Raw genomic sequence first — 17,155 nt, 5'->3', positions numbered from 1 at the left:
CTGTAATATTTCTTGTGCAATTTTAGATAACATTACAGCAAGTTTCACAGCTTTTACCATCTTATTATTGTATTGAAGAAACAGATTAGAAGTATATTCTGTAAATTTACTAATTTGTTTCTACTACCAACTTGCTTTCTGGCCCCAAGAGTTGTTTGTTTTTTTCACCTTTTTTCCCTATTCTTCATCTGTAAATGAAGAATTATATAACATGGTTAAGTCTTTTACAATTAGATATGATTCTCTGGTTACATTAGCTGGAATTTCCCCAAAATTTGTTATTTGGAATCTTAATTCCTTATTGTAAGGGAGAAGAAAATAGTGTGTGTGGGTGGGGGTGGGTGGGAAGGGACATCAAATAAGTCTGGGAAAGGGGATGGGTTGATTAGGCAAAAGCATTTTCTTTTACAGAAAATTCTTGGTTACTGCAAAATAAACTCAGAATGGCAGAAATTTTCATCTGTTTAGTTCACTGCTACATCTCAACAATTGGAATTATCTGTGTCACATAATAGGTGTTCAGTAAGTATGTGTTGGATTAATGAATTGCTGTGAATAAGTATCATTATCTTGAATAAGTATCAGTATCAAAATATTGCCACATTGCCAAGTAATATAATCTTTTCTTAAGGAATGCACATTCTGGTGAGAAACATGGCCATTTTAGATCCATATTTTATTATCTATTATTGGATAAAAGGAGTTACATACAATAGTTAATGAGTTTTTATAAACACTTTCTCTTTTATTTCACTGTGGAGACACTGTGCTTCTTTCTGCCTCAAATTAATGATACACTTCTTGGAATAGGATTTCACACAATGACAGGATATTGAAGGAATGCATAGATATACTTAGCAGGAAATGGGATGAGTGTAAGATAGGAGGATGAAGTGGGAATGGGCTACAGGCTGATGGGTTAGAAATAGAGGGTATATTAATATACAACAAAACATGGTTCAAGAAAGGAATGTAATGAATGAATAATCAATGGAGGAAAACTCCAGACAAGAGATCCTGGCTCACATTAATCAGGTATATGACCATGTCAGTCAACTTCTTTGGGTCTTAATTTCCTCTTGAGGGGTTTGGATTAGAAGTCTGTTATTTCCCAAATTATAATCTGAGGAATATTAGTTCCACTAGTTACTCTGTAAAACAAATTTCTTCATCAAATTGAAAAACTGCATACTATCATATTTTATAAATTATAAGTTTTACCTTTTTATAGTCTACCATTTTGATAATCAGCCTAAAAATAATTGTGATAAGGATATATCATAGTTTGGCATTTTTTCCCTTTTATAATGGAGCATAAAGTTAATGGTGAGTCAAAATATCATGTATTTAGTGGTAGACATCAACATAATAAAGTCTCTGAGAAGGTCTGCATCAAGAAACCCATGTAATTTCCAGGCATGGTGGCACATGCATGTTATCACAATGACTGAGAGGCTGAGGTAGGAGGATTGCAAGTTTGAGGCCAACCGCAGCAACTTAGTGAAGCCCCTATCAATTTAGCAAGACCCTTGCTAAGAATTGGGGATGTAGCTCAGTGATTAAATATCCCTGGTACCAGGGGGCTGGGGAAAGAAAGAAAGTAAATAAAAGAAACCTATGTAACCTAGATTTTCCCAGTCCCCTTCTCACTCCCCAAGACAAACTGCCAGTTAGCATTGTTTTCAGAGCCAGTGTTTAACAAAATTCTTTTGGGGGAGTGATGGATCAGGTAATCTCATAGTCTTAAATCCAGAGAATTAGTGGATTATTAGGCAAAATTTTAAAAAATGTAAATGTGGAACTCTAGAAAGGCAATAAAGGATCAGAGTAGTAATAAAGGGAAAGTTTTTTTTTAACCATATTGTTATTCATTCTTTTAAAAAACTTTACTGATTAATTAAGCAAATGTTATCATTGTAATTTTTTAACTAAGTTCTAAGAAACATAGCCAAACGTACCATTTAGGAAATGTCTTTTAGGACGATTTAAATAAAAATAATTAAAATGGAGAGTTGAATAAGCAAATACAATACATATATAGTTTTTGTCCTTTCCCTTGCCCAGGCACATTGCTAAGTGCTGGGAATACAAGATGACTAAAATATATGAGTACTGTCCCTGAAGGAGATATTAAATAATTCAGGGGAAACCTGTACCTTTTCTTAACTTATCTGGGTGAAAAAGAAAAATATAAAATTTTTGAATTTTTTTTTCCTCCAGAATATCTCAGGTTTCTTTGGATTATATAGATTCAAATTTAGCTATTCATTGAGTGGCAATTGCAGACTTGTTTTTTGTTCATTATGCTTCATTTGGATTTGAAATTTGATGTGGGCCAGCATGAGGTTTTGGAAATATGTAAAACTGGGTTTTTAGATAATGCCAATTTTATTTTCTTTTCAATATTTAATGTTGTATTTAAATAAAATTCTGCATTATAATTTAAGAGAGGGCTTCTTTTCTTCCTTTTTGTGAGTGGTTACCTCTCATCTTCCTAGCAATCTATGCTCCCCAAGGGGAAGAAGGAGAATGGGAGAGAGAGCTTTTTTATTTGCAGATCTTTTTGATTGCATGTGAAATGTAGAATGGAAATGAGTCTGTCTGTTTTTAATTTTTTTTCCCTGTATGGGCTATGATGTTCTAGTGAAGACCCAAACTTAAAAAAAAAAAAATTAAAAACAGGGAATTCCAACTTTGTCAGACATTTCACATGCAATCAGATGGAATTGAAGTTAAATGACTCTCTCTTCCATTATTGTCACTTGATGATGGCAGTGCCTTTAAAATTTTTCTCTTTACTCATAGCTTTGCAAGTAAGAATATTCTTTTTTGGGTCAAACCCACGTCTAACATTTTTCTCTAAGCTTCATCGTCCACATTAACATGAAAATCATGCCCCCAGTATTTGCATTAAATTTTGAAGAATTGATAAAGTCCTCTTTAATTCTTTTTGGTACTTAAACAATGTTGATAAAATGACTACTATACATGAGTTCAACAATTAAAAATTTGTAACATGCAAGGAAAATATAGAAATGTAAAATGTGGCTTCTATCTTACAGTCATTCAGGTGAATTATTAATGACTATTTTATCAGGATGAATGAAGTGGTAAACTGCTCATTGCTTCCTTTCAAGAAAATCATGCAACTTCATACATGAGATTTTACTATATTTAGTCTGGAAATTTAAGTCATACTAATAAGCTTCAGATACTGTGGAAAATATATTTACTCTGCTGACTCACAGAAAACATTTGCATATTTTCCCCCTGAATTTTAAAACTCCCTTATTTCTCAGAATCTCAATTTTTCCTCATTCGAAGATGAATCCACATTTTATTCTGTTTTTTTTTCCTTTAAATTAGCTGATAAAGCTTACATGAAAAAACTATTTGTATACCTTTCACTGGGATAGGATACTTACCACTTTGACTTGTACACATTTGATCACAGCCTATCCATCAGCTTCTCCTGATGAAGTTCTTTCTCTATTTGGATCTTCTCTGGCACTCTGGCACTGTAGATACTGTTTCTACAAATTTGAATTTCTTTATTCTAGTTATAACTGGACATGGCCAATCTAGGTGGGCAAAGTTTAAGAGTATTAACGTCCTCTTTTTGTTAACTCTTTTTATGCAAAATCTGGCACATACCTTTACTACAAACTTCACATCAAGAGTAATTGTTTTTATCTTTCCTGCTAGTGTGTGTATGAGTTCCTCATCCAGGAACTTTATTTATTTTTAAATTTTACAATGCTCATCACACACTCTATCTCACTGTCAAGATGTTAATAAATAGTTGTAGGAAGTATGAATATTAATATTAAGCTGAACACTTTTTTTTGTACCAGGGATTAAACCCAAGGGCACTCAACCACTGAGCCATGTCCTCAGCCCCCACCTTTTTTTTTTTTTTTAATTTAGATGCAGGGTCTTGCTAAGTTGCTTAAGGCCTTGCTAAATTGCTGAGGCTGGCTTTGAACTTATGATCCACCTGTCTCAGCCTCCCTAGCTGCTGGGATCACAGGTGTGTGCCATTGCGCCCTGCCTGAACAGTTTTTATCTTCAAGGAATTTACAGTGTGTTTGGCAAAATGAAGTAGAAACAACTGAAGATGTTTCAGGATGATTGCACAGTACTGTATATTCTCATGCAAATAATGCCTTGCCTAGTAAATACACTAATGCTAAAGTTGGTGGTAGGGGCAAAGTTAACAGGGTACGTAGGGTAGGGTATGTAGGTTTGGAAGGAAAACTTTCTTGAAATGTCTTCTGAGTTGATCAATTCATGCCTTCAGTAAGGAAACCGGAAGACCAATTTTATCATTCAGCTATGCACCTTTAAGACATATGGTATTGTTTAATTCAAGAAATTTAAAATGGTATGTTGCCTTGGCATGGTTACCATATCCATTGATGTTAATTAGAACTCTGTGCATGCATAAGTAAAATATAACTAAAACTGATGTGTAGAATTATTTTATGTGAAGTAAAAGAAAAACAGTGAGAAGGTATGAAATGTGATTATTATTATGCAATCTAAGATATAATTTTTTCTCACAGTCAGGAAAGGAAAAAGAAATCTTCCTTTAAAAGAAACAACTGTTTGCTATTTGACTCCTAAGATTTGTACTTTTATTTTCAGTATGTTTTATTTAGGGCTTGGAATACAGATGAAATTGATCTGATCCTAAATGTACAAATTAAGAATGTCTTTAAACAAACAGAAACTCAGTTGAGGTACTAATTTTATAGTTTTCTTAGTTATGGATGTCCTCTGCTGTTACCTAGAGGATTACTTGGAAGAGGTGACAATGTTTCAGAAGGGGAACAACACTGTTTGGCCAAAGTTTTTTATTTTCTGTGCTCATCCAGATTTCATCACCAAAAAATATCTGTTGAGTATCCTCTTACATGTAACTCCAGATTGGGAATGATGGTCTTTAGTCTAAATAGCATGGCATTAAGTAGACAATACAAATTAGCAGAGTCTGCACGATGATTATAGATTCAGGGTTCAGCCAGATATATACTGAGAGCTCTTTTGAGTATAGCACTTTGCTAAAAAGATGTTACTACAAATTCTCTTGGAACTTAAAAAAGTAATGTTAGATAAGGTCCATATTAAGATATGTATTTGTAAATTTTCTCATTTAAAAATACATTCTTTGCATGTTTGAATTGTTGCTTACCTGCTGTGTTTATATTCAGGGTTTTGTACTTGCATTCAAGTGACCTGTCTCTTCCTCTGCCAATGGTGTTTAACATCTTAGTGTTTTCATCTCTTGGGTTGGCTACTTCCTCTGAATGTTTGAAAAGCTCTTTCCAGATATCAGCACAGCCAGCTTTCTCTTCTCCTTCAGGACTTTGTTCAAGTGTCACCTTTTTAGGAAGAACTACCTTTACCACTCTAACATTAGAATGCTTACTCCTAGCACTTTCCATTTTCCTTGCTCTGCTCCAGGTTTCCTTTTTTCCTTGCTGCATACTTACCACTATAGGTATAAGGTTTAAATTATGTAAGTCTACATAATTTACTTACTTATTTTCATTGTGTTTTGTCTGTCTTTCCTTACCACTCTCAGAATGGGAGCTCCATGAAAGCAGGATCTTTATTTTATTCTCTGGTGTATACTGACGCATCAGATTAATGTCAGCATAGTAGGTACTCAATAAGTAATTAATGAATAAATTAATATGTTTTACTTAACATAGTACCTGGAACTCTATAAATACTCAACATTTTTATAACTTAGATAATAAAATGTTCTGGATCAATGGGCTTCCAAGTAAGCTCTGCAGCCCTAATTTTGTGGAAACCAGAGGTCTGAAACAGTGTCTTGACATCATAAATGAATGTTTTTCCTATATGTCTATTCCAACAGAAGAATGAGAACAATTGGGTATATTTCTACAAAAAGGGAACCTTTATTCCCCCTAAGCTTTGCAGTAGTTTTCTTAAGGCCTCTATTGAATTACTAGAATGCAAATGTGCGCACGCATGTGCACACACACACAGACACAGACACACAGAATAATAGTTCGTGGTATATATTTTGTTTAATTTTGAAAGTGGATTAGATTTGTATTTTATAAATTCCTACCTTTTTAGCAATTCTAATACTATCAAGTCTAATACTATCAAGTTTGTTCAGTTTTCCAATGTGACAGACTAATAACTAATTAAAAATTAAAATTTATAGTGAAAAGTAAAGTATAATTTTATACTACCTTTAAATACAGCAGTAAGCTGTATTTCAACTAATAGTAAACTATTTCAACTTGAACTTTACTGTTTTAACCTAGTAAATTCAAAGAAAAACAAGATATTTTTATTCTTACTCATTATTTTGGAAAAATATTTAATAATTTGATTCTTCTGATCCTTGTACCAAACTAAAAATTATAGGATCTTTAAGTTTTGTTTTCTTTTCACACTGAAATATAAAATTTATGACTTAAAAGTGCTCTAAGCATTTTTAGGTAGCAGTTCTGATTTACTTCTTAACAGGAAGTTGAAAAGCCTTTTAACATTTTATAGACTCTGTGAGAATCCTCTATGAACCTTGTCACTGACCCTGTGTTAAAGAGTGAATATAGGGAGAGCAGACATTGGCTAATGACAAATATATTTACTCTTCTGGATGTGATGCAGTGATTCTTACTTCCCTAACCCCTCATTATCTTCAGTTGTTAGTGATAGTTTTTTTTTTTAAACTGAAAGTTATTGTATAACTTGAGAAAAAAGAATGTTGTTACTTAATTTTTCCTGACAGAAAACACAATGACTTTGGGCTTTGCAGTCCAACAGCTCTGAGCTTCAGTTGAGTTGTCTGCTTAGTAAGTTAAGATCTATACTTTATGAGTATCAGTTTCTGTATCTGTAAAATGGGCATGGCAGCTATCTTCTATGTGCTTGGAAATGTGTTTGACACATAGTAGAACTCAAGTTTTAATTTTACTTTCTTCCTTCACTTCCTATTTTTAGCATTTTCTTGAGGATACCTTCTGGGGAAAATACCCGACTGTTGTAATTACATAAAAATTAATTACTCATAAAATATTGAAACACATGGAAATACCTCACTTAGCTACCTTGTAAAATTCAATTTTAACTTCAGAATTTTCTGCATTCAGAATGATAATGTGATATTGCATTTAGTCAGACTGAGTTTTGTGTATACGGTTTGCTGTGGTCCTTAGAACAGGTATGAGGGTGATAGCATGTAGTCAGAGCAGTTGACTGGTCTAAGGTCTCATTGTTCAGAAGCAGCAGAAGCAGAAGTGAACTACTGCTTTAAGTTTATTTCTACTTATAGCAGGAGCTTAACATTGAAAAGAAAAACAGTTTTGCTTTAAGGCAACAACGTTGAACAAAGTAAAAGAGACTTTGGGCATATTTCAGTGAATAAATACCTCTGGTTTGGGTTCCAGATAGATTTGCTCTATGCCAAGTTTACTCTGTAAGGAAAGGGTTATTATTAGATACCGAAGGGACGATATTAACTCCTCAAATATTCCTGTGTTGCTATGTATGCGCACTCACTCACTTGTGCCTTCAAAATATACTATTAAACATTTAAATAAAGGGAAACGTCTTTCCCTAACATACTTCTAAGCCAATTTAGAGGTCATTGAACAGATGTCGTATAATACTAATGGTAAATTACCCTGTGTAATAAGAAAATTACAGTACCTAAGTGAAGATAGTAAAGGGAAACCATCCAATGAATTACTCTAGAATTTCAAAATGAAATGATATCTTTAAAATTAACAGTGGCACCATATGACTTCAGGAACGTGAGTCTGATGGGGGAAGGAAAATCAGAGAGAGACAAAAGGGAAGTTTTTCTGTGTTTATGTATGCCAATTTTGGGTTTTGGGTTATGCTAGAAGAGCTAATGAAATAGTGTAGCTTTCAGTTGTCCAAGTGTTATATTATTATTATTATTAAACTACATGGCAAGACATTTATAAAATATGATAAACTTCTCAATGAGTTGTTTAATGTAAAATCATAATAATTATTTCTGAAGTATATATACTTCCTTTCACTATTAGGTATTCTTTAAAAGTCTAATTATTTTGAGACCATAGTATGACCAAAGAGTAGAAAAGGTATAAAGTTTGACAATTTTAAATAATCACTAGCATTTCTTAGAGAACAAACCTCACTTACAGTTAGGAAACAATATTTATATTTAAGGTTGAAAAGCCAGGATGTAGGAAAATTTTGCTAATTTGGAAGATGACCTTTAAGTGCACCAAAACCAAATAATTTGTAGGCTATGACATAGGGCACATTCCTACAAAATTTGTGTGAATACTGCTTTAGTGGTTCTTGAAAGACAAACAAAGAAAGCTGGAATGAAATCTTTATTCCCCTCCTAAATAAGACGGAGACTAACAAAGGAGTACAGCAGCACTCTTTCAAAGCTTGCCATTCAAACGAGGTCTCTGTAGCACAGTTAATGAGATGGTTCATAGTAGAAAACAATCTGTTTTTAAGAATGTTTAGATCAAAAGTAATTTCTAATCTATGAAATAAAGTCTCTTCAATACCCTTCATTCACCAGTAAAGCTTTTATGTTTGTATTATTTACTTCAATCAGATGTTTTCAATTTCACCTTTTTTTCCCCGTTATACAAATACTTGACATGGTTCATCAATACTGACCAACAGTTTTATTCTTTTTCTTCAGAAAAGTGAGATTTTTGAGAGAGGGGGGAATGAAAAAGAGAGAAACATCTTTGTCTAAACGATTTGCAAGCATCTGTGCTTTAAGCTACTTTTTATGAACACTCCTTAGTAAATGACTCAAGGTAAAAAAGCAGAAAAGCATCCAATGTTAGGAAATTGCAATCCAATACCATGTAATTTAAACCTGCAGTTGCTTCTCTTGTACTAAATGACATACAGATGGGTAGCTTAGTTCTCTCAACTTTGGGAACACAATTGGCCTTTTTGTATGAATGAACATATATTAACAAAAATATTTTGGACAGAATTGTTTAATTCTAGTGGTTTGGAGTTTAATTATCTATGCCATTGGAAAGTATGATTCTAACCAAGATATTTTGTCATGTTAAGTTTGTAATTAATGTTTTTTTTTTTGACAGAATTAACAAAGATACAACCTTTCCAACAAACAAACAAAGTAATTTTTAAGAGATCTATGGTGATTGAGGGGAAACCCAGCTATCCATGGTCAACTGATTATTTAAGAAAGAGCTGTTCTTCATTCAGGCCATTGAGAGGCTTGTTCTGTCAGAGCAGACATTTCTGTTTACCCCTTAGACAATAGTAAAAATTCAAGTAGTAGGGTTTTGGACAAAGCCTAGTGTAAAATGAGGCCCAGTGAGATGAGACACCCAGCTGCCATTTGTGATGTGCCAGCTGTTCTGTGGCTCTTTCCAGGCTGGGAAGGGCCAGGGTACTTCATGGAAGGTCAGCAGAAGAGCTGTTGATAGCCGAAGGCCTACACTCACGCTTACCTTTCTATTCAGCTATTTGCTCTTTTCCTGCCTCTGCATTTTTTGATAGAGAATTAGCCACTGTGTCTTGGTGGCCTTGATTCTGGAAGCTGATACCCTTCTTCAATCCCACAATCAGGGTAACTGGTTAGTTAATTTTTTCAAGTTTAACTTCAATGCTCTCACATTCTATGACATTACGGACCTTGAGAGTAAAAGAAGTAGAAAGCATTTCCACTACTAACTCATATTTCTTTATATTTCAAAAGAAATTGAATTTAACATTGAGGAAACAAAGCAAACTTTCTTTTAGAACCTTCAAAACATTCTATGACATCTTTACCTTTAGGACAATTGGCAGCTTCTTTCCCACTGTGACGGAAGGCAAAGAAAAACAGCTTTCTTGCAGTGAGTAATGGCTGCTCTGTCCTGGAGCTGTATTTCTTTTCAGTCACTTGTGCAGGTAAAATAAAATACTACATGTAAACAGGTGTTTTCTGAACATTTTACTGCAGTCTATACAGAGTGAAATAAAAGCTGCTATTGTTAATAGGGTCACATTAATAAAAGTATTTCACTATCAAATACATATAGTGAAGTCTTCCTAGAGATACTTTGCAAAAATCGCATTCACTTTACCTTTGTCTTTCTCCGTCTCTGTTTTTCTCACTCTTTCTTTGGAACTTATTGAATCTGCATTAGTATAAACGCCTTCTGTTGTCTGTTGAAAGTTTCTTGTTGCCTGTTTAAATGTCTTTAAAGAAATGTTTATTTCTAAGGACTCTACAGAACCTAGAGAAGAATCTGATGGAATCATAGAGAAAAACAATTCCTGGTTATATAAAAATAAATCTTCAGGGTTCACAGAAAAATAAGAAGGATGGTAGTTAAATCATACAGAATTGGAATTGAGGATGGTTTTAAGCTATTCTATCAAGCTGCAGAATTATTTAATGGAGGGTTATGGTTAACTTAATATGCCCATCATCTTAAACATACAGTGTGAATAATTGTAAATAGACTGTGTCTTGACTTTTTTTTTTTCTTTTTATAGTGCTGAAGATTAAATTCAGGGCCTCCCATATGCTACCACTGAGTTACATCCCTAGCCCAGCTGAAATCCTTTTTTAAAAAGGAGTTTCAGGGTACTGGGAAACAAAGGATGTAGCACCATCTTGTGAATGTTCAATAAGTTTTAGTATCACATGCTAGAAGCTTTTGCTGTAGCACATTGTCACTACTCCAGTGGAATCACTTGGATCTTAAGAAACATTCTTTTTAAACTTAGAGAAATAATCAGCTGCAGTTCAGGTAAGATTTTCTAGTGCACCAGGGACTGGTCTGGTCATTGACAAGTGACTGTAGAAGCTGTGCTATGGCGTCCAGCCAAAGCAATTATTTAGGATTCAAGCTAAAAAGCCTCCTTCTCCCATATCCTCTCTCTTTCCAGGGTCATGTAGGGATAAAAAGAACTGTAAGGTGGTCTTTTCCCAGCAGGAGCTGAGGAAGCGGCTAACACCCCTGCAGTACCATGTCACTCAGGAGAAAGGGACTGAAAGGTAAGGTGAGCTGTAATAAAAAGTCATTAAGCAAGAGCTAGTTTTCTTCATCTCCTCCTTTGAATCCTCTTCCTTGCCAATTAATTTAAAGAGTTCTCTACTTATTTGCTAAAGTCTGCATTTCAAAATGTCATTGTTTAGGTTAAGACTAAGTTTTATTTGTTCTTTCCTCCATTTAATGAGTACTGTATCTTATGTAAAGTCATGGGCTTTTGTTAAGGGCCTGTTTTTAGTTTACTACAAAATGTGTGGAAGTAATAGCGATTTAGGTATATTTTTTGGGAAGACATCACAGTAAGCAAAACCATGAGGATATGGAGCCATGCCAGGATGCCGAAATTTTGAAGGTGGCCATTGTAAGTATAGACGTTTTGGCTGCAAAAAGAAGGTAGCATAATTTAGTTCCTTTCTACCCCACTCCAATTTCTTTTTGAAGCACATGTGGAGAAAGTATTTATTGGCTCATTTGTGGTTGGAATGTCAAAAATTTTCAATAACTGCCCTCACATGGCTTTGGTCCTTGGAAGTTCGCCCTAAGTCCTGAAAAAAGAGTTTGTTCACTTCCAAGACTGTTTTTAGTGAATAAAGTCTCTCTCAGCTGATTCCAGCTCAAAAGTAACTTGCCAAGGTCCAATGATTTTGTTGTCTAATTTATACCATGGAGCCTGGCATAAGGCCGTAACTTACCTGTGATCCAGATTTATTAATGATGTAACTTCTTGTTTTCATTCATGAACTGAAAGAGCTCTTTACCACACATGGGATCCTTGTTAATAGGCAACACTCTCTTCCTGTCACAGTATCTACTGTTTACTGAATTTACCAAATGTTGAATCTGACAAAGTCCACCCTCACTGTACAATGATCTAGTGGTGGACTTGGGACTCAACTCTGGAGGACTTCTACCCGTCCTGTTGTGTGCATGACTAGCAAAATGATTTAATGCACACAAACAACCAGAGATTAGGTCATTCTTAAAAATTCTGTTTATAAAAAAAATTGGACCTCATAAAGAGGGTGAAAGGATAATAAAAACAAGCTGCAGAGCACATAGACTTTTTGTTGGGCTAGCACAGCTGATTTGTATTAGCTGAATGACCTCCTAGCCTTTAAGATTGTTAACTTAGAAAAATATTCCCTTAAAGCTGCAATATTCCTTTTCAAACCAAGAAATAAGGCTCCTTCCACTTGAAGTCTCAGACCTTTCTGCATTTTCTGGTATACTCTTGGACACTGTAGAGTAGCAAAAATCTTATGTAATAATGTTGGGTTTTTTTTTTTTTTTTGTGAATCAAACTATAGGCCTTTTTTAATTGGAAAAAAATCTTCTAAGCATTACATAACTAGATGACTTGATTTTTTGATTTAACCTACACTAGTTTGGAGTAGTTATATGCACATTTTATTATATGGGTTTGAAATATATTAGTATTGTTCAGATTTCCATATGTTGGGTTTGTTCTCATTTTAGGACAAAAAGCCCTTGAAAGATTTATTAGAGAAATGTATTTTAAGCATACATGTTCTATAAGAAATAATGCTAGCTTTGCTTAATTTTTTGATGATCTGTTTATTATTTATCAGTGCCTTTGAAGGAGAATACACACATCACAAAGATCCTGGAATATATAAATGTATTGTTTGTGGAACTCCGTTATTCAAGTAAGTATATTAACAACCTGTAGGTATGGGCATGTCACAGATGGCAACAAACTAGTTATTGCTTGTTCACCTTGGAATCTTTCCATTACTATTTTTTTTTTTTACTTTTATCTTTTTCTATGTCTGTTTACCTCCCACAAAACAAAATATTGACTTTCATGGTAAATTACTAGTGTGATAGACAGATTTTTCACTATTTAGATTTTTAAAGTATCCAACATTAACTTATTCATCTCAGTAATTATTGTGTATAAGAGAGCTGTGAAAGAGATTTTGGTGAACATAGAAATGTATGTTTATTGATCAATTTTTTTTTATATTTTCAAGTGATGTCCCTAAATTTATTTATTGGACTATATTGAAAGGTCTTCATGTACATCTTTCAGATATAATAATAACTACCAAGTAGACTATTTATACTTCTTCGATAAAGAGAATACCTGTATTGAAAGTAACCTGAGAAGTATTAAGGATACTTATACACAGATAAACAAATTATATAAATATGAGGTTAGCCATTTTTGCATTGATTTAAAAATCTTTAAAGATCCCAACAGTTTACCATAAAATGGAGATCACATAGACTTTTTGAACAAAATGGTTAATTCAGACAGTGCATTCTGGAGAGTATAGATCTTATTCAAGAAAAGAAAATCTTTACCAAAAATTTATTTATATAGGTGGAGAAAATCCTAGAAGCCCTAATTTCTCCATGGGGTGGCTAATTTGGGGAAATAAAAAGAAAGCTTACTTGAGAGTAAATGTCATGTATTTAAAACAGAATTGCAAAGTTTCTTAGGGGAAATGAATAAACAAGAATTTGATACTTGTAGCATGTAAAACACACTTTATATCTCTCCCATAAATGTTTCTCTTTTAAAACACTAGCATTTACAGATTTTCCAGAAATAACAGGAAATAGTAGTTTCCTTGAACTTTTCTTAAATTGCGAAAACCTCATTTCACGTTAGTGTTGGTTCAGAATCTGTTCTGAATTCGTACGTATTTATTATTCATGTAAAAAACTGGCCCTTCAAATTGTCACCCATTTCCTTTCAGAAAACACAGGTCCTTATATTTCAACACCTTTAGCTTGTGTTAAAATAATTGATATAACACTTAAGATAGTTGCTGAGCCATGTTAAACTTGTTAATACCTCAAATGGTAATAATTGGCTACGTCCCTTTTGCTTTTTATTTAAGATCCTCCATCTCTTTCACTATCATGTGATTCACTAACGTATTGTATCTAAGGAAAACTTACTTTTTAAAATAAGAAACAGAACCACTATAAGTGAAGGATTTAACCCATGTGAGACTTTTTTTTTAAAGAGAAAGAGAATTTTTAATATTTATTTTTTAGTTTTCGGCGGACACAACATCTTTGTTTGTATGTGGTGCTGAGGATTGAACCCCGGCTGCACGCATGCCAGGCGAGCGCGCTACTGCTTGAGCCACATCCCCAGCCCCCCATGTGAGATTTTGAATCACGAATCCTAAAAGCAGGACTCTTATCCATACATAGGTACTGGTAGGAATCAGGTTTCACATTCAGTGTGACAATGCCTTGATTTCCTTTAGCAATCTTGGAATGAAATCTTTTATTTTATAAATTTTTAAGCAATATGGTTTAATTATTTTTATCCTACATCTTTTCTATGAGGTTTGTTTGCTTCTCCCATCTTGGTTTCTTATCTATTTGGGGGAAGATTCCCTGATGTTTCCTTTTCTGGAGATGGAGTAACTCATTGGTCTGGTGCATTAGTCTTCAGACTAGAGAATGTGTGCCCTAGGTACCCACAAGGCTCTCCAGGAGCCCTAGGGCATGGATAGTTTTGAGGGAATCTATTTTCTGATTCTCAACTTCTGTATGTGTGTTTCCTAAAACTGATGTATCTAAGAGCCTGTGGTCTGCTGCTTCTTCCTTCCTATGTCTTCTATCAAGATCATCTTTCTCCCTTTTCATGAAAGATGTCAGATATTATGTCTCAGATATTATGATGATTTATTGTCCTTGGGTATGATCTCTAATGCATTAAGTAAAATAATGCGTCAGGAAAGCATTACTTCTGAAGGAGAGACCCAAAAAAGCAAGATCAAAAGCATTGGTAAAAATATTGAAATAGTATTTTGTCTTGGCAAGGCTCCTGGCACAACTCAGTCTACCTCCCTGTCTGGTCCTCTATCTGTGACCTGTGGCCTGTCTATCCATTTTCTTTCTCTTTTGGGTACCAGGGATTGAATCCAGGTGTGCTTAACCACTGAGCCACAAACCCAGCCCTTTTATTTATTTTTATTTTATAAATAATTAAAAAAACTTTTTAAAAAATTTTGAGACTAAGATGCTTAGGGCTTTGCTAAGTTGATGAGGCTTGCTTTGAACTTGTGATCCTCCTGCTCAGCCTCCTGAGCCACTGGGTTTACAGGTGGGTATCACCATGCCCATGGTACACATATTTTCAGGCTTATTTTCTACCCACTTTTGGACAGAAAACAAGTCTGATTTGATTAATTTGTCTTTGAGGACTGGTTTGCAAATTACTTCATAAATTGGACTTCTCTGTTCATTAAATAATCTATATATGTAGCTCTCAAGTGTTGGCAACAATGAACATGCATATGATATGCAAAACAACAGAAAATTCATCTTTTGTAGTTATTTAAATTAATGATAAGACATTTAGCTGTTAACTTAAAATATATGAGAAAACATGTATTAGCAGGAATGGTAAACATGACTCCTGGTGCTGTGATAACCCAAGGAAAAACCTCCTTCTCCTTCCTGCCCCATATCCCCACTTTCATTTCCCAAGAACTGAAATCTGGATGAATCTATATTTACTAAATGTCAGAAAAGTCTTTAATGTGCCATGAGGCTGGAAGCCTCTGGAACTTTCTGGAAATCCACCTTCTGGAATTTGCTGGTTATCTGTTCTCTAGGGTTCCTGGGAAAGCTGTTGGCAGCAAGATGTCTCAGTGGAGGCAGTTCGTTACAAAACCTCAGCTGAGAGGAGAGCTAGGGGGAGCTAGGTGCTGCTGATTGCTGTGAATTGAAAAGAACATCTGGCATGGCAGGATCCTGGCACTGTAGACGCTGCTTGTGCTGCAGCAGCTGGGCTCTTGGGAAGCCATGTATGCTAAAAAGGCCAGATGATGGAGAAGCTGTTTGCTGTGCAGGAATCAGGTGTTGGAGAAACTGGGTACCTTGAAGGAGTTGGATGTAGGAGACACTATAGGAGCCTATCATTGGAGAACCCAGCCACAGTGCAAGAGCTGCCTAGAAGTGGAGAAGCTCTATGTGCTTCAGGATTCAGATGTTCAAGAAGCTGCATGCACTGAAGGAGCCTGTTGAGCAAGCATACTCAAATCTGGAAGGAAAAATGTTTTCCTTCAGCAGCCTCTCTTCTGTGTCCTCTATGGGCAAAGCTTAGCATCATGCTAATTGACAAAGAAAAGATATTTTCAAGGGCCCAGCTCCATTTTAGCAGAGCAAAAGGACGATAGATTTTTAGGTGAACGGTAACAAATTGATAACTGGCACAAAGTCTATATTTTTTTTTTCAGTTTTGTTTTAGGGATACATGTTCAGAAGTTTGAAAGCCACCCACTAGTCTAGTCAATTAGTGATCTTACTGTTAAGGTTCCTGTAGGTAGTTGGTTTCTTCATGCTTTGTATACAAGGTAAAGGAGACAGTTGGGATATGGGGTTATGGGTATGCATGCACATTTGTTTGTCTGTGTGTGTGTGTGTAGTTAGAAAGGGTCGAGAGAAGAAAATTAAGCAAATGACTAAATAGAGGAACAGCATGAGAGATAGCAGTAGGAGGAAAATAGAAAAGAAGGAAGAAATACAAAGTTCGGAATTTGAAAATGTCTTGCTATTAGCAGTATAACTCATATCTGTTATAGAATTCACACTTATAGTGGTGTGTGCATATATGTGCATAATCTTTTTCCTTTACTTAACTGGTGTATATGTATTATATTTCCTTACAAAAAAGGTTATTCAATTATTCTTATTTCATTTTCAAATGTGTATGCTACTCAAAATACATTCCTTCTCTGAACAATATGCTGCTTTTTTACTGCTTACCAAGTACAAGAACCTCATTCACAGTCTTCTTATAAACCAAATATGTAATTTATTCCATGGTTCATGTTTTCTTCACATTCACAAATTTTATCAAGCTAGTTTATTTCTCATATAGTACGACTATTTTCACTCAGTAAATTAACTGACAGAAGCAAGATGTTCTCACCTCTGGTTATTTGAACTTTTAAAATTTCATAAAGTGAATTTATTACTCATCAGATAAACCAGAGAAAGCATTGGTAAAATAATTTAATTCAGAAAGTATTTTTGACCACTTATATCATGCTTTGGCTAACACTTTGCCAGGTGTTGGGAACAAATAAAATAAATTTATGAAATATTTTATTCTCAAGGTACTTATGGTT

General features: G+C 34.4%; 1 protein-coding gene across 3 annotated transcripts in view; it reads left to right on the top strand.

Moving 5' to 3' along the window:
• Msrb3 (methionine sulfoxide reductase B3) overlaps positions 1-17,155 on the top strand; it is a 183,522-nt gene that overhangs the window by 41,690 nt on the left and 124,677 nt on the right. For all 3 annotated transcript variants that reach the window (XM_015483051.2, XM_048805725.1, XM_048805720.1), the window contains exons 3-4: positions 10,927-11,035; positions 12,620-12,697. In XM_015483051.2, the coding sequence (XP_015338537.1) occupies positions 10,927-11,035; positions 12,620-12,697 (187 nt within the window). The remainder of the gene's footprint in view (positions 1-10,926; positions 11,036-12,619; positions 12,698-17,155) is intronic.

This window comes from Marmota marmota, unplaced genomic scaffold (assembly GCF_001458135.2).
Source record: "Marmota marmota marmota unplaced genomic scaffold, marMar, whole genome shotgun sequence".
Classification (NCBI taxonomy): domain Eukaryota; kingdom Metazoa; phylum Chordata; class Mammalia; order Rodentia; family Sciuridae; genus Marmota; species Marmota marmota.
This window is presented reverse-complemented; position numbering and strand designations above follow the sequence as displayed.